This window comes from Carcharodon carcharias, chromosome 21, assembly GCF_017639515.1.
Source record: "Carcharodon carcharias isolate sCarCar2 chromosome 21, sCarCar2.pri, whole genome shotgun sequence".
Classification (NCBI taxonomy): Eukaryota; Metazoa; Chordata; class Chondrichthyes; order Lamniformes; family Lamnidae; genus Carcharodon; species Carcharodon carcharias.
Window position 1 is genome coordinate 26,695,755 of NC_054487.1, and position 25,244 is coordinate 26,720,998.

The window sequence follows — 25,244 nt, forward strand, 5'->3', positions numbered from 1 at the left end:
CAATGCAGGGAAACCTGGACTAACACTCTTCCACGAGCGCTGATTGGCTTAGAGCATGCAGAAGTCATTGGGAGCAGTCCACCCTCCCATCTTTTTTTTTGTCAGCTGGCTCCCATAGTGCTGCTAGGTTGAAATTGCAGTCATTTCATTTTAGGGATTCACAATTTTACTTTTACTAAAAATGAAGTAGGCGCACTCCATTTTTGGCTTGCAATTTTAGGACCCCATGTCTCTTTGGCACAAAAATTGCCTGCTTTCATTTCTGCAATATCATCCACCTCCCCCCCTGCTTAATTGCTGCTTATTCTCTCATTTATGCCTTTGTTCCTCCAATCTCGGCTATTCCAATGCTCATCAGGCCAACTTCTCAGCTTTTGTATTCAGTAAACTTCAACTCAAAACTCTGCTGCCTGTATCCCATGCCACTCACCCATCGCACCTATTTTCTTGATCTACAATGGTTCCTGCACCTGGTCCTCTGATGCCTTCAATGTAAAATTCCCATCTTCATACTAAAATTCCACCAGGATCTTGTCCCTCCCTATCTCCATAATATCTTTGGCCTTACAACCTCCCAATCCTAATCCGATTCTCTGTTCCTCTGACTTCTGCTTCTTCTGCAACCCCTTCCTTTGCTCCTGTGCCTATAGCTACATAGGAATTCCCTCACTCAACCTCCCTGCCGCTCCACCATCCTGGTCTCCTTTAAGATTGTCCTTGCTTTACCTACCTTTTTGGCCATGCATCGTAATATCTTCATTTCCATTTTGTTCCCCTTTTTTATCTGATGATGGCTCCATGAAGTATTTTGGGATGATTTTTCTTTGTTAAAAGTGCTATATAAATGCAAGCTGTTCTTATAAGCTAATGCTTATCATTAAATCACATTTTAATGCTTTTTAAGTTAAGAGTCAACTCCTATTATTTTATATTCAAAACACAAATGTCATTAATTGTTCCTGGGATGTCAGTGTCACTGGCAGGCAGTAATTATTGCCCATTCAAAGTTGCCCCAAGAGCTGGAGAATGGCATCTGTGATGCTGGGGACCTCCGGAGAAGGCTGAGATGGATCATCCACTTGGCACTTCTGGCTGAAGATTACAGCAAATGCTTCAGCCTTATATTTTGCACTGATATGCTGGGCTCCTCCATCATTCAGGGTTGGGATATTTGTGGACCCTCCTCCTCCAGTGAGTTGTTTAATTGTCCACCACCATTCACGACTGGATGTGGCAGGACTGCAGAGTTTAGATCTGATCCATTGGTTGTGGGATCGCTTAGTTCTGTCTATCACTTGCTGTTTGGCACGCAAATGGTCCTGTGTTATCGCTTCAGCAGGTTGACACCTCATTTTTAGGTATGGCAGGTGCTGCTCCAGGCTTGCCCTCCTGAACTCTTCATTGAACCAGGGTTGATCTCCTGGTTTGATGGTAATGTTAGAGTGGAGGATATGCTGGGCCATGAGGTCACAGATTGTGTTCGAGTTCAATTTTGCCGCTGCTGATGGCCCACAGTGATTCATGGATGCCCAGTCTTGAGTTGCTAGATCTGTTCAAAATCTATCCCATTTAGCACAGTGGTAGTACCACACAACACGATGGAGGGTATCCTCAACGTGAAGGCAGGAAATCATCTCCACAAGAACTGTGCGCTAGTCTTCCAATACCGTCATGGACAGATGCATCTGCAGCAGGCAGATTGGTGAGGATGAGGTCAAGTATGTTTTTCCCTCTTGTTGGCTCCCTTGCCACCTGCCGCAGACCCAGTCTTGCAGCTATGTCCTTTAGGACTCGTCCAATTTGGTCAGTAGTGATGCTATCGAGCCACTCTTGGTGATGGACATTGAAGTCCCGCACCCAGAGCACATTCTGTGCCCTTGCCACCCACAGTGCTTTCTCCAAGTGGTGTTCAACATGGAGGAGCACTGATTCATCAGCTGAGGGAGGGCGCTACGTGGTAATCAGCAGGAAGCTTCCTTGCCCATGTTTGATCTGATGCCATGAGACTTCATGGGGTCTGGAAATGACATTGAGGACTCCTAATGCAACTCCCTCCTGACTGTATATCACTGTGCAGCCACCTCTGCAGGTGGGACAGGACATACCCAGGGATGGTGATAGTGGTGTCTGGGACATTGCCTGTAAAATATGATTCTGTAAGGATGACTATGTCAGGTTGTTGCTTGACTACACTATGAGACAACTCTCCCAATTTTGGCACTACCCCCCCAGATATTAGTAAGGAGGGCTTTGCAGGATCGATAGGACTGAGATTGCCATTGTCATTTCTGGTGCCTTTGTCGATGCCAGCTGGTCCATCCAGTTTCATTCCTTTTTTGTGACTTTGATACGACTGAATGTTAGGCCATTTATGAGTTGACCACATTGCTGTGGGTCTGGAATCACATGTAGACCAGACCAGGTAAGGACAACAGATTGGATGTCAGACATCAGTGAACCAGATAGATTTTTACAACAAGCGTCAATGGTTTCATGGTCATCATTTGACTTTTAGTTCAAAATTTTTATTAAATTCAAATTCCACCATCTGCCACTGTGGGATTTGATCTCAGGTACCCAGAGTGTTACCCTGGGTTTCTGGAATCCGAGTCCAGCAATAACACCACTATGCCGTCACCTCCCTTTTTTTAGGAGGGAAGCCAAAAGGTCAATATTTTAAAACATTAAAATAAAATTTAAATATAGACATGAAGTGTAAAATACCAAACAATTAAACTGATAAAATTTACTTTAAAAAGTAAAGCTGTAGATGTAGAGTTCCACTTTACTACAATACATCCAAAATTGCATCTGTTTTGAAAAATATTTTTTCCCCTAGTTTCTGCTCAAATATATTTGCCTATCAGCAAACACAAAATCTGCTATGAACCAGTGTAATTGGGCAGTGTTTTAAAATGTAAAGGAAAGAGAATTGTTTTAAAAATATTCCCTGATATATTTAAGAGTGCTTATTCAGTGCAGGTTAATAGAGCTGAACTGGGTTTACGACAAAAACACACATTTTAAATCAGTGCCAATGCATCACCTATACAAGCCAATTTTAAATTACTGAAAATTACATTTTTAAAAAATATACAAAACTATTTTCTAGTTAGATTGGGGTACAGTAGTTGGTTTCTTAGTAAAATTTTAAAAGTTCAAAAACTTACAAAATGTACCTATTGATATCGATGCACCCAAAAGATCAAACTTAAGGATCCTGGAAGACCTGCAAACAAGTGCAATTAGCAGAAACCCCCAATGGTGAGTAATTCACCTCGGGGGTGTCGCTAAATTTGTGCGTGGGGCCTGCTTCTAGCTTGATGATTGTAAAGCTAACATAAAAGATCATAGGACCCAAATTGTGCTGAACACAATTTGTGTTTAAAATTCTGAAATCTTTTGCACTGATATTGGGAAAATTAAACTGAAGAGAAAGCACAATTGAGCGGAAACTCTAAGCCATTGTATATGTGACAGATGATCAGGACAAAGAATGCAGGGTTAATAGGTTATACAGGTTATACTTGCTGCCAAAGAGCAGGAGATAAATGGGTAGATTTTCCTTTGCCATCCTCGCTGGCTGCCTGAGTTATGTTAAAAGTCCTGGTCTGCCACCAGAAATTACTCAAATCCTTTGGACTGTAAGAGTTTTGAAACTGGGCCTTGTGCCAGGTCTCTTCAGGTGTCCCTTTACAGTCAGAGGGCCAGATTTTCAAACTTGTTAGAGCTGAGATCGGAGGTAGGCAGGCATGTAAATTTGTGCAGCCAGTCTCCATGACAGTTCCCTGCCACCATCCTGACTCTGAGCCATTTTCATTAAGGGCGGCTTGGGGATGGATTAGCTGCTTGCTGCTTCATGGCAGGCAGCCAATTCTTTTTCTTTTATTCATTCATGAGATGTGGGCATCACTGGCTAGGCCAGCATTCAGGGCAATTAATGTTAACTACAGGTGCTACTAATGCACTGCGGCTATGCTGCCTGAGATTGTCAGGCGGCAATGTGGGCAGGCAACGTTAGACCATAAGACCATTAGATGTAGGAGCACAAGTAGGCCATTCGGCCCATCGAGTCTGCTCCACCATTCAGTGAGATCATGGCTGATCTGATAATCCTCAACTCCATTTCCTGCCTTTTCCCCAAAACCCTTGATTCCTTTACTGATTAAAAATCTGTCCATCCCAGCTTTGAATATACTTAACAACCCAGTCTCTACAGCCCTCTGTAGTAAAGAATTGCACAGATTGACTATCCTCTGAGAGAAGAAATTCCTCCTCATCTCTGTTTTAAATGGGTGCCCCCTTATTCTGAGATTATGCCCTCTGGTCCTAGACTCTCCTACAGGGAGAAACAACCTCGCAGCATCTAATTGTCAAACCCCCTAAGAATTTTATATGTTTCAATAAGGTCGCCTCACATTCTCCTAAATTCCAATGAGTACAGGCCCAACCTACTCAATCTCTCCTCATAAGAAAACTGCTCGGTCAACCTAGTGAACCTTCTCTGGACTGTCTCTAATGCCAGTATATCTTTCCTTAGATAAGGGGACAAAATTGTTCACAGTATTTTAGGTGTGATCTAATTAGTGCCTTGTATAGTTTTAGCAAGACTTCCCTATTTTTATACTCCATTCCCTTTGAAATAAAGGCTAACATTCCATTTGCCTTCACTATTACACGCTGAACTTCTATGTTAGTTTTTTGGGATTCATGCACAAGGACTCCCAAATCCCTCTGTGCTGCAGCCTTCTGCAGCCTTTCTCCATTTCAGCTCCTCTTTTCTTCCTGCCAAAATGTATAACCTCACATTTTCCCACATTATATTCCACCTGTGAAGTTTTTGCCCACTCACATAACCTGTCTATATCCCTCTGCAGACTCCTTGTGTCATCCTCACCACTTTCCTTCCCACCTATTTTTGTGTCATCCGCAAACTTGGCTATAGTACATTCACTTCCCTCATCGAGGTCATTAATATATATTGTAAATAATTGAGGCTCCAGTACTGATCCCTGTGGCACTCCACTAGTTACAGGTTGCCATCCCGAAAATACCCCCTTATCCCAACTCCCTGTCTTCTATTAGTTAGCCAATCCTCTATCCAAGCTAATATACTACCCCAATATCATGGGCTCTTTTCTTATTAAGTAGCCTTATGTGCAGTACCTTATTGAACGCCTTTTGGAAATCCAAATATTTTACATCTACTGGTTCCCCTTTATCTATCCTGCTTGTTACCTCCTCAAAGAATTCTAATAAATTTGATAGGTATGATTATCCCTTCATGAATCCATGCTGACTCTGCTTGATTATATTATGTATTTCTAAATGCTCTGCTATTACATCCTTTATAATACACACCAACATTTTCCCAATGACGGATGTTAAGCTAACTGGCCTATTTTTTTGACCAGTTTTTTGTCTCCCTCCCTTTTTGAATAAAGGTGTTACATTGACCATTCTTCAATCCTCTGGGATTTTTCCAGAATCTAAGGATTTTTGGAAGATTGCTACCAGTGCATCCACTATCTCTGTAGCTGCTTCCTTTAATGTCCTAGGATGCAACCCATCAGGTCCAGGGGACTTATTGGCCTTTAGCCCCATTAGTTTCCCTAGTACTTTGTTCTCTAGTGATAGTTATTGTATTTATTTCCTCCGTCCCTTTTCCCCCTTGATTAGTTTATTTTTGGAATATTACAGAATGCTATTTTTGGAACTTTGGTCTGGATCATATCCTGGCCAATGTGGTGGGCTCAAGATGGTAAAGGGTGGTGGCACAATGGACCTTCCCCTGACTCATAACAGATGGTGTGGCTACTGGGTCTTCCCTGGAAGGGTCGTCTCTCCACAATTACGGCCAGGAAGTTGTGACCTTTTTAAATTACAAAAAACTGACTTTTTCAGAGGGCGTCTCAACATTGTCTCTATTATGATCTGCAGGCTTCCACCTTGGCTGGTGGGGCTGCCAAAATGTGCATGTTGGAGGCCTCACATTGACCCTCCAGCCTCATGAACCCACCTGCCATCCTCAAATGAATGGTGAGTCCACTCACTGCCATTAATTGGCCAGGTTCTTTAAAAATCTATGTGGGGTTGGGACCTAGGACTGAAACAGAGGCCAGGTTCCCAACCCAGAATTGAAAATCCTGGCCAAAGACTAAGGCTACACCTACTACAGATGCATTCCCCAGAGAAACTTCAGAACTTTCAGGCCAGTGTCATCATAGCTGGGCATCCCTCAATTTGAGGTTGACATCTACTCAGGGTAACAAGTTTCTGCCATGGGTTTTCATTTGACTGAAAAGGCCAATTCTTGACATGCAGCTCTTTGGGTACATGGGCAGGACATCCCATGAGACAGTGGGCTCGGAAGTGCAGGATTTGCTTCATTTTCTTCCCTTCTCTGCTGCCGCTATGCCTCATCATAAAGACGTTGGGACTCAAAACTTGATGGACAATCGGTCTCCATTCTGAGTTCCAAGTCAATGCCGCCATGCTTCAATGAGAGCTCCGGAATGTCTTTGAAGCATTTTCTTTGTCCTTACCTGTAATGTTGGTCATTTGAAAGTTGACAGAACAGGACCTGGTTGGGAAATGGCCATCCAGACACAATGTCCAGTCCACCAAAGTAGATTTTGTAGGAACATGGGAGCAGGCGTAGCCCATTTAAAAAATACTCAGGATTTCTGTTGGCATAGCGATATTGTCACTGGACTGGTAATCCAGAGGTCCAGGCTAATACTCTGGGGACCAGGGTTCAAATCCCACCAGGGCAGATAGCAGAATTTGAATTCAATAAAAATCTGGAATTAAAAGTCTAATGATGGCCATAAAAAAACATTGTCGATTGTCTAATTGCTAATCACTAATGCCCCTTCAGGGAAGGAAATCTGCTGTCCTTACCTGGCCTACATGTGACTTCAACCACAGCAATGTGGTTGACTCTTAAATCCCCTCTGAAATGGCCTAGCAAGCCACTCAGTTCAAGGGCAATTTGGGATTACCAATAAATACAGGCATAGCCAGCATTACCCACATCCCATTGAATGAAAAAAAGTGGATAACTTCACATTCGTCCACATTATATTCCATCTGCCTTGTTCTTGCCACTCAGTCTGTCCAAATCTCCTCTTTGAAGCCTCTTTGCATTTTCCTCACAACTCACATTCTTACCAAGTTTTGAGTCACCAGCAAACTTGGAAATATTACATTTGGTCCCCATATTCAAATCATTGACATAGATTGTGAATAGCTGGTGCTCAAGCATTGATTCTTGCGGTACCCCACCAGTCACAGCCTGCCAACCTGAGAATGATCCTGACAATGTTTATCCCTACTCTCTGTTTTCTGTCCACTAACCAATCCTCAATTCATGCTAGTATATTACTCCCAATCCCATGAGCTCTAATTTTGCTTACTAACCTTCTGTGTGGGACCTTACTGAAAGCCTTCTGAAAATCCAAATACACCACATCCACGGCTTCCCCCTTATCTATTCTGCTAGTAACATTCTCAAAAAACTCCAACAAATTTGTAAAACATGATTTTCTTTCATAAATCCATGTTGACTCTGCTCAATCTCACCATTATTAGGAGTAGGAGTTTTGCCTGAATGCTTGTGGAGTTAACTTCAAGAAGGACATTAGCATTGGTTCCATGGTCCTCCCATTGAATCTGGATTATGGAGCAGTGGCATTGCTGATGGAATTTCTCCAGTGCTCTTATGTGTTGCTGGTACACAGTCCAGGTTTTTCTGCAGTACAGGAGTGTGGTATTGACAACTGCCTTGTACACCAAGGGCAGAAATTTTCCCTCGGTGGACGGGTGCACGCCTGAACCACTGGAGCATGAAATGACGACCGTTGATGTCAGCCGAGCGTGCCAACGTCAATGCTCAGTGGTGCAACAGTCCGGGTGATGGGTGTGCTGACAATTAAAAGGCCTGTTGAGGCCATTAAGTAATCAATTAACTTAAAATTTTCACTGCCCACCTAACCTAATGGTTGGCGGGCAGGTGAAAAGTCCAAGAAGCCTTTGCATTTTTTGGAAACCTCATCCGGAGTGGGATGAGGTTTCCAATAGCAAATGAAGCTAAAATAAATTTTTAAAATTGAGTTAATAACATGTCCCTGCTCATGTGATGGAGTCACATGAGGGGACATGTTTCATTAAATTGTTATTTTCTTAATTTTCTTTTTTTAACAGTATTTCATCTCCCTGAGGCAGCTCTGTGACTCAGGGAGATAATGAAATGCTCACTTGCACGAATGTGTAAAGTTGGCACTAGGCCCGCTCGCCCTCCTCCCCCTGCCCATAGGCCTGCCAGCATGAAATTGCGGTCCAGTCCTGATCGTGGGCGGCAGTTGGCTTCCCGACCGCCCGGCCCACCCCCGGCGAGCCCACCCGCCAAGGGCAAAGTTTTGCCAAAGGACTCTTTGTTGTTGAACACTCCCTGCTGCTGTTTGTACATGGCTGAACTAGTGCAGCCAATCCAGGGTAGGATCTCCTTGTCAATGGTGGCCTTTTGAGAGAGTTGGCTCCTAAGGTATAGGATGCGCTCAACATATTCCAGAGTTCTCCTTTAACATATATGGGAGGTTGAATACTTGGATGACCAGTTGTGGGTTGATATATGAATTTTGTTCTGGCAACATTCAAGGACAGGCTAAGTTTCTTTTACTTATGTATGTATCAAGGATGACTTGAAAATCTGGTGCAGAGTGGACAATGACATTGCAGTCGTTTGCAAAATATAGATCATGTATATCTATGGAGGTCATTTTAATTTTGCCGTGGAGATGTTCGAGTTTAGAGTTTTCCATCTAGACTGTATTTAATACTGATACTAGAGAGCAATTAATCTTTGATGAGGTGAATAGCCACTGTCAGATAGATTACAAATAGTAGGGGGGTTATTACACAGCCTTGCTTGACCCCAGTCTGGATTTTGAAGGCATTTGTTTTTGATCTTTCACTCAAGGCAGTCGCAGTCATATCATCATAAAGCAATTGCAGGATTGTGATGAAGTTTCTTGGGTATCCAAACTTTTGGAGCACAATCCACAGAGCCTTGTGATTTACTGAGACAAATGCATCAGCTAGGTTGATGAATGCAATGAAATGTTCCTGATGTTGTTCCTGGTCTATTTGATTGCTTGTTGCAGCTCTCCCATCTATGGTGGTTTACCAATAAATTTCTACCACAGGGTACTGGGGGATAGTCTGGAAGTATCAGCTGACACTGTAGATTCATGATTGAGGAGTTGTTCAAAATGTTCCTTCCAGCATTGACAGATGGCATTGTTACTCTTAAGAACAGAAACATCATCCTGTGAACGAAAGGGATTTTGTTCCTTTGACCTCAGTCTATAGATGGCCCTGGTGGCTTCAAAACTGGCTTGCATGTCATTATGATCAGCATATTATACCACTGTTCCTTCACTGTCACTGGAACTCTCTTCCTAACACCCACATGGAGCACAGCTTTTCAAGAAGGCAGCTCATTACCACCTTCTCAATGGCAATTAGGGATGACCATAAATGCTGGCCAAGCCAGTGACACCCACATCCTGTGAGAGAATAAATAAAAAAAATATATTGCTGATCTCTCAGGCTTTCTCTTCCCAACACACGCCCTTTAATTCCAAATTTGTCTTTGGGTGTCAACCTTAAAGTCCGCAGAAGGATGGCTTTTTTCTTCTTTTGGGATGGCAGTGAGGACTTCATCAAGGCAGAGTAGAACTTTTCTTTAACTTCTTCATCAAAGTGAAGGGTTGGGGCATAAGCACTGATGGGAAGCCGAGTAAATCGTGTTTGACTAATTTGCTAGAGCTCTTTGAAGATGTGACAAGCAAAGTGGATAACGGGGATCCTGTAGATGTAGTATATCTGGACTTCCAGAAGGCCTTTGATAAGGTGCCGCACAAAAGACTAATACACAAGATAAGATCACATGGAGTTAGGGGTAATATATTAGCTTAGATAGAGGATTTGCTAACCAACAGAAAGCAGAGAGTCGGGATAAATGGGTCTTTTTCTGGATGGCAAGCAGTAACTAGTGGGGTGTCACAGGATTCGGTCCTTGGGCCCCAACTATTTACTATCTATATTAATGACTTGGATTCAGGGATAGAAGGTACTATAGCTAAATTTGCAGATGATGCCAAAATAGGTGGGAAAATAAGTTGCAATGAAGAAATAAGAAATTTACAAATGGATATGGACAGGTTAGGTGAATGGGCCAAAATTTGGCAAATAGAGTTTAATGTGGATAAGTGTGAGGTTATCCATTCTGGTCTGAAGAATAAAATGGCGACTTATTATTTAAATGGAGAGAAACTTCAGAATGCTTCAGTGCAGAGGGATCTGGGTGTCCTCGTGCATGAATCGCTGAAAGTTGGTATGGAGGTACAGCAGGTAATAAGGAAGGCAAATGGAATTTTGGCATTTATTGCTAAAGGAATAGTGTATAAAAATAGGGAAGTGTTGTTGCAACTGTACAAGGCATTGGTGAGACCGCACCTAGAGTACTGTGCACAGTTTTAGTCCCCTTACTTGAGGAAGGATGTAGTTGCACTGGAGGCGGTTCAGAGGAGATTCACTAGATTGATTCCAGAGATGCGAGGCTTGTCTTATGAGGAGATTGAGCAGTTTAGGCCTATACTCGCTAGAGTTTAGAAGGGTGAGAGGAGATCTAATTGAGTATATAAGAATCTAAAGGGGATAGACAAAGTAGACGTGGAGCAGATGTTTCCCCTTGTGGGGCATTTTACATCAAGAGGCCATAGTTTTAGGCTAAGAGGTGGTAGATTTAAATCAGAGATGAGGAGGAATTACTTTTCTCAAAGGGTTGTGAATCTGTGGAATTCACTATCTCAGAGTGCAGCGGATGCTGGGACGCCGAATAAATTTAAGGAGGAGATAGACAGATTTTTAATTGGTATTGGGTTGAAAGTTTGTGGGGAGAGGGTGGGAAATTGGAGTTGAGGCTGAAATGAGATCATCCATGATCGTAATGAATGGTGGGGCAGGCTCGAGGGGCTGAATTGCCTATTCCTGCTCCTAGTTCTTATGTTCTTATGTTCTTGAGTGCAACCTTGGGTTGTTCTGCCAGGCAATGAAGACTGCTTGTTTTTGCTCCAGGAGGTCACATATTTGAGCATCATTTTTGTCAAACCTGTCCTGATGATAACGATGCTCAAACCCAATGGTCTGGGCACAGGAATCAACTACAGCTGACTGTATTTGATCCCAATATTCTGGAATTGAGTTGGATCTGTGAAGATTTTCCAGACTGTTTGTGAGCTGCACTTGGAATTCCTCTCTTTAATTGGGCTGTTTTAGAGGTGTGACATTGATTTTTCCTCTTGGACTTTTGGATCTTGCAATGTCTTAGTGCAAGGTGGATGTTCATTGACCAAGTCGATAATCTGCCCAGCTGACATCAGTGCCCCGCATGGATCAAGTGATACAGACATCACTTAGACCTTTGGCCCGAACAATGACATAATACAGGAGGTGCCAATGCTTTGACCTAGGATGCTTCCATGTGGTTTTGAATTTATTCTTCTGGTGGAGGAGGGTGTTTGTTATAATGAGGCCATGCTGACCACACTTTGTCAGCAGGAGGATGCCATTTGCATTGGCTTTTCCGACCTTGTTTTTCCTAATGTTCCCATTCCAGACATTGGAGCCATGGCCAATCCTTGCATTAAAGTCCCCAGAAGGATGACTTTTTTCTTCTTTTGGGATGGCAGTGAGGACTTCATCAAGGCAGAGTAGAATTTTTTCTTTAACTTCTTCATCAGAGTGAAGGGTTGGGGCATAAGCACTGATGACGCTGGCATATTGGTTATGGCTGAGCTATAGGCGAACTGCCATGAGTCTTTCACTTATGAAACTGGGGACAAATCAGGATAGCACACTAGGCAGAAACCTGTCTCAGGAACTGATTCCTGCACTCTTTTCTTTTTCCTACACTGGGCTTACATTTACTCTCTAGGTATAGCAAAGAGAAACATCTATGTTATACTTGCATGTAATGTATGGTTCAGAGTTTAGAAAGAGAAGTGGTGGTTCTTCAGGCCTAGAGTTTGGGAGTTAGGCTAATGCATAATGTACAGCTGAGAGTCTAAGATACAGATAAATATGGCATTTGGCAGAGAGTTTGTGACAGATTAACACAGTTTATAAAACACCAAATGAAAGAAATGCATACTACATCTAAAATGAATGTTTTACATTCTGAGATTTAAGTGACAGCACTTACTTGGCCTCAGGGTCATACTCAGCCCAGATTCTCTTAAATTCATCCAGATGATGAGGACCAAGAATGGACCAATCACGAGTTAAATAGTCAAAATTATCCATGATTACAGCCACAAAGAGGTTGATGATCTGTGAAAAAATATATACATTATATTAAGTGTGGAGCAAATTCACAGTCTTCAAGAAGATGACCAGTATGAGATTCAGGCTTTACAATGCAGTTGGGTAATGAAACAATTCCTAGTAATAGGTAGTTTAGATATCCAGAAACATAAGAATCTCTGTATACCAATGCAGAATCTTCACAGGTTGATATATATTGATATACGTAGCAGTCATTTAGCATTCTTGCATATTAACACAGTTGCAAAATGAGCATACTATCCCTACAGAGAGATTCACATACCTTCTTGAGTGCTGACAACACAGACTTTTCACATTCACCGAAGTACATATTAGCCTTACTCACTGACACATGTCATCCCTGGATGGTAAACAGACACTCTGCCTGATATGTTGCCAAAAATATCATTTTTGCTCACTCATTATATACACCTGCTCTATTTGCCCAAAATGTACATTAAAGGACCAATGACAGGAAATTGCTCTTCACATCAAGAGAGTTTCAGACAGAGCAGTGGAGGTCAAGAAACAATTGGATGCTACAATGGGCTGGGGAAGATTAGGTTAATTTTTCTAGTGTTGTAGGGTGTTGAATACAGTTCGGTAGGTCTTAATGAAGTCTTCATAGTCTTAAGTAGGTTAACTGTATGTACTTATTAACTACAAGAGCTACAAGGGTTCAAGCTAGGAGCTGTCTCCATTCTTGATTGTGCACCCAGCTCCATCCAACACTACACTGACCTCTAGGTGAGAGTCATGTATTCTCTTACATCACTGTGTGGTTGGTACTGTACTCAGCCCCATGTTAACCCTATCTATGGCAGACCCTTATACTACACCTGCCCTTAAGTCTTTATCCAATGTATTTCAAGTTATTCTAGTTTATCCCATCTATTTACATTGTTATTACTACCCCACCTCCCCCGTTCAAGTCTCTGAGTTCATGGGTACAAGCAGTCTGGGGGTCTTATAACCCTTCCATATTTCATTGGCACTACTGTCGGAGGAGTGGTAGGCTCTGTTGTTGCAGGTAACCCTTGTTGATTTGGCAGTTGCGGTGATTGCCATTGTTGTTCCATCCAGTTTCTGGTGGAGTGGACAAACGCTGTGCTTGCCTCCGTGTTGTTTTTTTGCCTCTTCTTCCATTGTCGTATGGGTCGTTGTGATGCACTCTGTGACAGAAGATGTCCTTTCCTGTTATGAGGATGTGGTTTTTTAGTAAGCTCGCCTTTGTGTTTGGCTGTGTGGTCTGCTGTCGGCAATGAATGGCTGCTACTTGGTTCCAGCACCTGTGGCACTGTTATGCTGGCCAAGAGTTGCAGCGTTCACTCTGTGGTCACAGTGTTGACCTCATAAACAATCATCAGAGCCAGGGGTTGAGGCTCTTCTGGTGCACCCTTGTCTATTCCCCACTGGAGGCATCGTGGTAACCATCTGAGTGGTTGGCTAGTCTAACCAATGAGGACTTTCCAGCACCTGTGACGAAAATGGACAAACCTGCTCCGCAGAGAGAGAAGACAGTACAGAGCTGATGTCCCAGTCAGGATATTATTTCTTGTTTAAGCGCTTGGGAACTTGAAGTTCTGTGTAGTTTACAACAGTAGTTGTCTTGACATCTTCTGCTTTTTTGAGGAAATTCAGGGCTACACAAGCACCTTTGTTCCAGAGGGAAAAAAACTTGATTATGGATGACAAACATCAGATCAAAGATTTGTTTGCTGCCAAACATTAGTGGTCCCAAAATCATACCTATGACCAGAAGTTGGATTCCTCTGGGCCCATAGAGTGGTGTGTCTGTTGTTCGGAGTCAGAGATCTCTCAGCCATTGTTTCTTGTCCAATAGGGCCCTAACCCTGGCTTCCATGTCCAATTTAGAGTTTGTGAGATGGCCATTAACTAAAATGTCCACATTGCAAAATGAAAATCCAGGATCTTTGACCTCACCTAAGAAGCATGGCTGTGTGCCCTCTTGGTGTGCAGTCTCGACCTCATGAACTATCCTGGGTTTTATGTGCATTTAGATGTTTTGACTTTGCACAGTTTGCTGAAGTGTTCAATTCTGTTACGTTGAAAGTATTGGACTGAAATTGCAGGACATTGATTTTGCCTGTGGTGGCGCTTTGGTCCACAGCGCTGGAATGGTCGCTTTCCTGGTCGGTTAGGGTATTGCTTCCCTTGGCCTGGGGTGCTGTTTCTGTGCTGTTTAACCAACTGGACTGTGGGGTTTCCTTTGTACAACAATTTATTGTTTTCTCTTAAAATGAATCTGTGCTGCACATGGAGTTCAGACAGCCTAACAATCTGGATACCTTTCTTGAGGGTTAGATCATCCTTCACTTGCAGCATGTCTGAGACTGTGTAGACCGCTAATCCTACAACTATTCTATCCATGATAAGTTCAGATTTTAGGACTCCAGATTCACAGCCTTCAGTCATCCTGTACAGGTCATTAATGAATGAGTTGACAGGTTTTCCTGGCTGCTGGCCACGCTTATTAAAATTAGTCCTTTCAAGGATTTTGTCGCTTCTTAGATTAAAATAAATATCAAATGATTTTAGTACTTCTTCAAATTTAGCAGATGATTCATTGATTCCTTGTCTAGCAATAATGTCATCTGCCTTTGGGCCTACCGAATAAAGTTTCTGTCTTTCTTTCCAGACCTGAAGCAATCATGTATCGAAGGAATTTTTTTCTCCAAAGTCCCCAGTTATGTGATTGATCTGGGCCTTGGATATGTCTATATTGATCTGGAAGAGTGGATTTTTGATCCATGGTTAAAAAACTTTAAAGTGTAGGTTCAGCTTTAAGGAGTTGCTAAAATTCAAGATGGCATCACCATTCATTTGAAGTCAAAGGGTATATCTGTGCTTGCCAGTTTTGGTGGACACTCAGTGCAATGGCACTCACGCTCAGCCTTGTAAAAATTTTAAACAATAGCTGTTTGGATCGACTAGCTGCAGACTTCTCCTTTTCAGCACTATGCTTTAGGATTGCAAAAGCATTGAATCTTGGCCTTTGCTGCTTTTTAAATCTGATTCTTTAGTTGCAATTCTTCCAAATTAATTAATTAATTAATTATCTCCTTGGAGTAAGCTCAGACCATTGTGTGTTCAGGCACCAACTTGTTAATTAGATATTTTGCAATGAAGTTTTTTAAATGGCAATTTTTGACCACTGATCTATTTACAAGTTTCTCAGGACCCTCTGAATCCATGAATTTCAAAGTTTTACCTCACCCCTGCTAGGTTTCCTGACTGCACTCTGGGAATTAAAGCTAGACTTCCAAGTCTTCTGCTGCAGTGAGGAATTTTAAATTTCTGCCTTCAGCTTCCAAGCCCTTCTTTGGATCTTTACCATGGTGAATCATCTCTGTGCTTATGCTTTTGGAGCTTTTCTTCAGGTCAGAATGCTTCTGTGAATTTGTCTTTTGTCTTGCAGGATTGTAGTTTCACTCTGTATTTTTTTGTGAGCTTTTGGGTTTGTCCATTCGCTGCCACCATGGGTGGAATTTTCTGTGCCCAATGGTGTCAGGCATGCTCGGCGATGTGAGCGGATAATATGGCGAGAAGGCCAGAAATCGGTTTCACGATGTTGTGAAACTAGTTTGTGATCATCCACTCAGCTGTCGATGCCGGGTCATGCTTCCCGGCAGCAGACGTCAGGAACCTCATTGTAAAACACCTGCATATCATTATAAGGTCAGCCCAGCGGAATCATCCTGCCCAAGTCGACTGCCCAAGTCGACATGGTTGCACGCCGACGTGTTTCAAAACAGCATATATAAGGCATGCACTTGGCGGGGTGCATTTTGAGGAGAACTCGGAGGTGAGTGCACAGTAATGTTGTGCAGTACTTGCAAGAGTTGCCTGTTGCACTTCAAGGGGGATGGGCAAGGGCTGCCCTACGGTTGAGGCACATTGTGGGGGGGGGGGGGCGCAAAGGCTGCCTGCAGGTGAGGTGCGTTGATGGGAACAAGGGCTGCCCTGTGGTTGAAGGTAGTGTATAAGCACATGCGGAATGGGGGGAGGGAAGCAGCGATCCATGAAGGAAACTTTGTACAAAGTGACCATTCTTCTGCAGCTGAAACAGTGCAGACACAGCCACATTGACGTGCATGGAGTCAGGTCTCTAGCTTACCTGCCCACTCAAGTAATGTAGAGACATGGAAGTGCCAAGTGCGCTAGAGTTTTTCACCCATCGGGCACAGACTGCAAATTAATGAGCATTTTAGTGGACTGCCGAACAGTTGGACAACTGGGCACATTATACAATCTCCTTGCTAAGCTGGCCATGGAGCAGTCACTGGTGGAGGAGCTGAGAGCATAACACGTAGTCCAATGAGCAAAGTTGCCACCAATCGGTAAGGTGGAGTGGGGCAGAGGTGAGTCAGCCATGCGGTGCACTAAACTCTGGCCATCCAAATAGTGGTCAGCACTCTCCAGGATGTGTTAAAGGGTTTTCAGATTTAACCAAGAGAGGTTCATAGAAAGCCCAAGTTAACCCATGCATCTCTGTCTTTCATCCTGCAGGAGGAGTGTATCAGGAGTATGGAGCATGGTGAACTAGCTGTATGCCTCATAGCATACAGAGAGCAAAGACAACAGAGAAGAGAGCGACAGAGGTGCCTGGCTGCACAGAGGGAGGAGCAGCACCCTCTGGAAGAAGGGGCAGCTGGGATTTCCCCACACACCACTGAAGAGCCACAGCAACCCTTCGCTGGTTGGCGCCTAGCTAGACCCAGGAACAATAGATGGTGCCTTTCATCATGCAGATGACTGGTGGCGTCGAAGAGTGCGCATGTCTAGGGAACTGGCTGGTCACATCTGCCAGTGACTGCAGGATTTGGTGCAATGGAGGGAATCCACTCTCTGTGGCTGTGAAAATGACAGCGGCACTCAATTTTTACAGCAGTAGCTCCTTTCAGGGCCCCACAGGTAATTCTGTGGGACACCACAAGCCTCCACCCATGAATGCATCCATGAGGTCACGGATGCCATCTTTGCAAGGGCACACAACTTCGTACATTTCGCCAAGGACCACGCGTGCCAGGATGCAGGAGCTATTCGATTTGCCCAGATCTCGGGTTTCCCACAAGTGCAGGGTGTGATCAACTGCACTCTCGTGGCACTCAGATCTCCATCACAACAACCGTCAACTATGTCTGCCACGAGGGCTTCCATTTGCTGAATGTGCAGCTGGTATGTGACCACCACAAACATGGTCTGCGCACTGTTTCCAGGGAGTGTCCATGATTCCTACATTCTCAGTCAGTCACAGGTCCCTGACATCTTCCACAGAGGCTGCAGGGATGGCTCCTCGGGGCAATGGCTACCTGCAGAGGACGTGGCTGATGACAATTGTGCAGTGGCCTCAGACTGCAGCAGAGTGAAGTTATAACGAGGTTCTTGCTGCAACTTACAACTTGGTGGAGCAAACCATCGGGATGCTGAAAATGAAGTTTCAGTGCCAGGACCGCTCTGGTGGAGCCCTGCAATACAGTCCACAGAGAGCGTCATGCATCGTTGTCGCCCTTTACAACCTGGCACTGCAATGGGGAGAGGAGCTGGCTGAGAAGGAGTTGGAGGAGCTGGAGCTCTTCTCTGATGAGGAGGACATCGATGAGGATGAGGATGAGGAAGTCCTCGAAGTCAATGATGACAGCGATGAGGCTCTCGCACTGGCCAGACAAGGCAGGCACACTCATGAAACTCTCATAGCTGTTAGATTTGTGGCAGATGATGACGACATGCAGTGAGGAGACACCATAGCTCCTCACATTGCACCTATGAATGTTTGACTCCAGTCTGGCTTATCCAGCGCACATACCCTTAGTGATAATGCTCCTGTCATGGAGATGCAGTGGTGACCTTAATAGTCGCTTGATTGCAGGAGGATGATGGCGACATGTAGTGAGGACACTCCATGGATTTTCACATAGCCTCTGAGAATGTCCGACTCTTGTCTGGTCAAGGGCAGCTCACTTGCGCTCTGTGATCAGGGTCATATCATGGAGATGCAGCCATGAAATTTTAAAGGTACCTGTCCTTTGTCCATCTTCAGCACCTGACCCCTTCAGGAGCACAGTGTCACAGATGTTGAAGAAGAAGGGGCCAGCCCAACTTTAAAGGTGCTGAGAGCACACAGAGAGAAAGATGGAATTTGGCGACGCCTGCTCACGACATGCTGGCAGCATTGACAAGCACCATCAAGGTGCAGGCATCAGTAATGTGTCCAGGGAATATGAAGCTGGACCATCACTTTGGTCTGAAGGCTGCACAAAGCACAGGGAAGTGGCCCTGGACTGAGACACCTGTCCTTATCTTGTGCAGAAAGGTTTCACATCTGTGTGACATGAACACTGCTCATCAGAACAAAGATCCATAGGCAGGGAGACATTTTTGGGAGTTGACTGACTATGGTGAACATTATATTTGAGTGGTTAACACCCAGGCTGTGCAACTACATCTTCTTAGCCTTCCTAACCCTGCCGCTACGTATTGGTGCTCCCCAGACATCCACAGTGGAGGTGAAGGCAGCCTGCTGACTGCGATGCCCTGTCTGAGGGCCGTGACCTGGAGGGCTCCGGCCTGCTTTTGGGGTCCTGCAGTGTGGCAGGGGCACCCTCCTTGATCTGTGGAGTGGAGCTGCTGGGCTCACAGGAAGAGGGGATTTGGATGGGATGGACACTTCTGGAGTTACCTGGGTGAATGGCCCCGGGATATGCACCTGCTTATTCTCCTCCCTATGGGCGCCCAAGAGCTCCTGGCTGACTCCTTGAGGGCCATGTCTCACTGCTAGTTCAAAGGACATCACCATTCACTCTCTCATACACACCTTTATTGTCCTCATCCATTCCATGGGACTACTCACCACCCACACATGCCAGGCATACTTATCACCTGGCCTGGCAGGCTTCCTGCTTACACTCTCTACATCTATATTCATGCAGGACAAGCTGGCACACAACAAGAAGAAGAGGTCACAGACCAATGGACAATGCCTGAAATCAAGGTTCTCACGGACTTTGAAAACAGAGCCATCAAGCTGGTCGGCAAGAATCTGGACCCGTTCCTGTGCTGATGCTGAGGACGGTGGTGCTCTATAAAGTGAGGATCCAGCAGTGCAACATCCATCAGACAACCATGCTGTGAGTGATGTATCACAGGCCACTGCCATGCACTAATTATCTCCCCTTGCTTCCGCAGGCACATCTTGGAAACAGCCAACAGTCCATGACCCAGGGCCTCCAATCAAGCCCCAAAGAAATCTCTGAAGGGGAATCTAAAGGCACCTTCATTGAAGACCCATCACAGCGCTCACCTACACACTGCACCAGCGCAGGGACACACACCTTGGTGGGACCTAGCTTTAGAATAGCCTCAGGATCACAATCTGGTGAGCACATTGCACTTTCTGATCCACAGCATGTGGTGGCAAGTTCTTCCCAGGTCCCTGGCATTCGGAGGACTGCTGGAGGCCAGAACATTGCTCAATCCGGATCAGGTGACGAGTCTCTGGACTCGGTCATGTCACAGTTGCTGGAGCTGCAAAGGCAAGCTCAGGAACATCAGGAAATGATGTCTGCTGCACTCCTCAGATTGCAAGGCACGATGAAGGGGTCTGTCCATCTTCAGGCTGAGGTATAAGCATGGGCATGCCAATGCATCAAGGCCAACACTGGTAGGATGGCAGCACCATGGAGGCCTTGGTCCAGGATGTCGTCCTGCACTGCTGCGTGGGCTGAATTTCATTGCTGACATCATAGTTGGGCTCCAACAGTGTGCACATGAGAGGGGTGTGGGACAGCACAATCTCACTTCAGCTACGGCATCTCCTCAAGGAGTCAGCCATGGTGGTTGGGTATCCATAGGGAGGAGGATCAGCAGGTGTATCCCCGGGGTCATCCATCCTGGTGATTCCAGGAGTGCCCAGCCCATCCAAATCTCCTCTTCCTGTGACCTCAGCAGCTCCAGCTCCACAAGACGAGGAGGGTGCCACTGCCATACAGCAGGACCCTGAAAACAGGCCGGGGCCCTCCAGATCTCAGCCTTTCAGAGGGCGCCCACCAAGGTCATCACAGGCACAGCGTAGCAGTCAGCAGGCTGCCTCCACCTCCATTGTGGATGGATAGGGAGCACCAAGATGTAGTGACAGTGTTAGGAATTTTAAAAAGATGCAGTTGCACAGCCTGGGCATGGGTGTTAATCACTTGTACATAATGTTCACTATTGTCAATGAACTCCCAAAAATGCCTCCTATGGCTCCTTGTTCTAATGAACAGTGTTGTGTCACTCAGATGTGAAAACTTTTTACACAAGATAAATGCAGGTGTCTCAGTCCAGGGCCTCTTTCCTGTGCTTTGTGCAGCCCTCAGACTGAAGTGATGGTCTGACCTCACACTCCCTGGACACACTACTGATGCCTGCACCTCAATGGTGACCATAAGACCATAAGACGTAGGAGCAGAAGTAGGCCATTCAGCCCATTGAGTCTGCTCCGCCATTCAATGAAATCACGGCTGATCTGATCTGACAATCTTCATTTCCACTTTCCTGCCTTTTCCCCTATCCCTTGATTCCCCTGCTGGTTAAAAATCTGTCTATCTCAGCCTTGAATATACTTAATGACCCAGTCTCAACTGCCTCTACAGTAAAGAACTCCACAGATTCAGTACCCTCTGAAAGAAGAAATTCCTTTTCTTCTCTGTCTTAAATGGATGACCCCTTACTCTGAGATTATGCCCTCAGGTCCTCGACCCTCCCACAAGGGGAAATAATCTCTCAGCATCTACCCTGTCAAGCCCCCTAAGAATCTTATATGTTTCAATAAGGTCACCTCTCATTCTTCTAAACTCCAATGAGTACAGGCCCAATCTACTCAGCCTCTCCTCTTAAGAAAATCCCTCCATACCCATGATCAACCTAGTGAACCTTCTCTGGACTGCCTCCAATGCCAGTATCTCTTTCCTTAGATAAGGGGACCAAAGCTGTTCACAGTATTCTAGGTGTGGTCTAATTAGTGCTTTGTATAGTTTTAGCAAGACTTCCCTTTTTTTACCCTATTCCCTTTGAAATAAAGGCCAAAATTCCATTTGCCTTCCCTATTACCTGCTGAACTTGTATGCTACATTTTTTGTGATTCATGCATGAGGACCATCAAATCCCTCCGTGCTGCAGCTTTCTGCAGCCTTTCTCCATTTGAATAATATTCAGCTCCTCTATTCTTCCTGCCAAAGTGCATAACTTCACATTTTCCAACATTATATTCCATCTGCCAAGTTTTTGTCCACTCACTTAACCTGTCCATATCCCTCTGTAGACCCTTTGTGTCATCCTCACCACTTGCCTTCTCATTTATTTTTGTGTCATCCACAAACTTGGCGATAGTAGATTCACTTCCCTCATCTAAGTCATTAGTATATATTGTAAATAATTGTGGCCCCAGCCCTGATCCCTCTGGAAATCCATTAGTTACAGGTTGCCATCTTGAAAATGCCCACCTTATCTCAACTCTCTATCTTCTATTAGTTAGTCAATCCTCCATCTATGTTAATATACTACCCCAACACCATGGGCTCTTATCTTATTAAGTAGCCTTATGTGCAGTACCTTATTGAATGCCTTTTGGGAATCCAAATATATTGCATCTACTGGTTCCCCTTTATCTATCCTGCTTGTTACCTCCTCAAAGAATTCTAATAAATTTGTCAGGCATGATTTCCCCTTCATGAAGCCATGCTGACACTATTTGCTTATATTATTTATTTCTAAGTGCTCTGCTATTACACCCTTTATAACAGACTCTAACATTTTCCCAATGACAAATTTTAAACCAACTGGCCTATAGTTACCTGTTTTTTGTCTCCCTCTCTTTTTGAATAAGGATTTTACACCGGCAGTTTTCCAATCCTCTGGGACTTTTCCAGAATCTAAGGATTCATGGAAGTTTACTACCAGTGCATCCAGTATCTCTGTAGCTACTTCTTTTAATATCCTAGGATGCAACCCATCAGGTCCAGGGGATTAGGGGATTTATTGGCCTTTAGCCCCATTAGTTTCCCTAGTACTTTTCCTCCAGTGATAGTTATTGTATTTATTTCCTCGCTCACTTTTGCCCTTTGATTATTTATTTTTATGCTATTAGTGTCTTCTACCATGAAGACTGATGTAAAATATTTATTCAACTCCTCTGCCATTTCCTGGTTTTCTATTATTATTTCCCAAGCCTCATTCTCTAAGGAGCCTATGTTCACTTTGGCCTCTCTCTTCCTTTTTTATATATTTAAAGAAGCTCTTGCTGTTCATTTTATATTACTTGCTAGTTTACCCTCAAAGTTTATTTTCTCCCTCTTTATTATTTTTTGGTCGCCTTTTGTTGGTTTTTAAAATTTTCGCAATCTTCTGGCTTACCACTAATTCCTGCAACACTTTATGTTTTTTCTTTCAATTTGACACTATCCTTAACTTCCTCGATTACCCATGTTGGTTTATACCCTTCCTAGAATCCTTCTTCCTTGCTGGGATACATCTTTGTTGTGAGTCATGAACTATTTTCTTAAACACCTGCCATTGTTCATCAACCGTCTTTTCTGCTAAACTCCTTTCCCAGTCTATTCCAGCCAATTTGCTTTCATTCCTTTGTAATTATCCTTATTTAAGTTTAGCACAGTTGTTTCCGACCCAAGTTTCTCACTCTCAAACTGAATGCTAAATTCTACCATGTTATGGTCACTGCGTCCTAGGGGATCTTTTACTCTAAGGTAATTTATTAAACCTGCCTCAATACACATTACCTGATCCAAAATAGCTTGATCCCTGGTTGGATCCATAACATATTGTTCTAGGAAACTGTCCTGAATACACTCTATGAATTCTTGCTCATGGCTACCTCTGCCAATTTGATTTTCCTAATCTACATGAAGATTAAAGTCACCCATGATTAATGTACTGCCTTTTTCACATTCCCTCATGATCTCCTGATTTATTCAGTGTCCTACTGTATAGCTACTGTGATTGTCATTGCTGCCAGGATGTCATTGGGGACAGGCATTACAGAGTCCCCTCATTCTCTCTGTGTACTCCCAGCACTTTTAGGGTGGGGCTGGCCCCCACCTCTTCAGCATCTCTGACCAGTGACGCAGCGCTCCTGAATGGGTCAGATGCTGAAGGCGGACAAAGGATCAGATACTTTTAAAGTTTCATGGCTGCATCTCTATGATATGACCCTGATCACAGAGGGAAAATGAGCTGCCCTCGGCCAGACAGGAGTCAGGCATTCTCAAAGGCTATGCGAAGATCTATAGAGAATCTTCACTGCATGTTGTCATCATCCTCCTGCACTTGAGTGACTATTAGGGCCTCCACTGCATTTCCATGACAGGAGCATTATCACAGAGGGTATGTACATTGCCTTAAGCCAGATTGGAGTCAAACGTTCATAGATGCAATGTGAGGATCTTATGGTGCCTCACTGCATACTGCCATCATCCTCCACAAATCTAACAGCTATGAGGACCTCCCAAGTGTGCCTGCCTCATTCGGCCAGTGCAAGGGCCTCATTGACATCATGGTCACCTTCGAGGACCTCTTCACCCTCATCACAGGCAATGTCCTCCTCATCGGAGGAGACCTCCAGCTCCTGCATCTCCTCCTCAGCCAGCTCCTCTCCCCATTGCAGTGCTAGATTGTAAAGGGCACAGTAGGTAATGACAATGTGTGACACCCTCTGTGGACTATATTGCAGGGCTCCACCAGACTGCTCCAGGCACCGGAACCTCATTTTCAGCATCCAAGTTGTGAGTTGCAGCATGAGCCTTGTTATAACTTCACTTTGCTGCAGTCTGAGGCACAGGTGTCATCGGCCACATCCTCTGCGGTAGCCCTTGGCCATGAGGAGCCATCCCTGCAGCTTCTGTGGACCCTGAAAGACACCAGGGATCTGTGACTGACTGAGAATGTAGGAGTCATGCACTCCCCCTGCAAACCATGTGCAAACCTGCAGGATGTGTTTGTGGTGGGGGCACACCAGATGCACATTCAACGAATAGAATCCCTTGCGGTAGACATAGTTGACCGTGTTTTGCGACAGAGATCTGAGTGCCACATGAGTGCCCCCTGCACCTGTGGGAAACTAGAGATCTGGACAAATCCAATTGCTTTTGCATTCTGGCTCTCCTGGTCCTGGGCAAAATGCACAAGGCTGTGCACCCTCGCGAAGGTGGCACCCGTTACCTCATGGATGCATTTGTGGGTGGAGGCTTGTGATAGTCTACACAGGTCATCTGTGGAACCCTGAAAGGAGCCAGTAGCATAGAAATTGAGCACCACTGTCACTTTCACAGCCACTGGCAGTAGATACCCTCCAAGTCCACAGGGCAGCAAAGCCTGCAGTCACTGGCAGATGTGACTAACCAGTTCCCGAGACATGCGCAGTCTTTGACGCCACTTGTTCTCGGTGATCTGCATGAATGAAAGGCGGCATCTATAGATCCTAGGTCTAGCTAGGCGCTGACCAGCGATGGCTCACTGTGGCTCTCCGGTGGCATGTGTGAAAGCCCCAGCCACACCTTCTTCCAGAGGGTGCTGCTCCTCCCTCTGCGCAGCCAGGTTCCTCAGTCACTCTCTTCTCTTTTGTCTCCACTCTCTGTACGTCATGAGGCATACTGCTAGGTTACCAGGCTCCATGATCCTGATGTACTCCTTTTGCAGGATGAAAGAGAGAGAGGCATGGGTTAGTTTGGGTGTACTAAGAACCTCGCTTGGTTAAGTCTGAAGGCCCCTTAATGCATCCTGGAGAGTGCTGGCCACCCCTTGGATGGGCAGAGATTAGCGCGCTGCATGGCTGCCCAAATCCC

The 25,244-nt window shown here is 44.7% G+C and overlaps 1 protein-coding gene across 1 annotated transcript in view; it reads right to left on the reverse strand.

Annotated features, from left to right (window-relative positions):
- Window positions 1-25,244, reverse strand: part of cacna1c (calcium channel, voltage-dependent, L type, alpha 1C subunit) — a 1,373,114-nt gene that overhangs the window by 144,985 nt on the left and 1,202,885 nt on the right. The window contains exon 36 of the mRNA XM_041215565.1: window positions 12,269-12,396. Within this exon, the coding sequence (XP_041071499.1) occupies window positions 12,269-12,396 (128 nt within the window). The remainder of the gene's footprint in view (window positions 1-12,268; window positions 12,397-25,244) is intronic.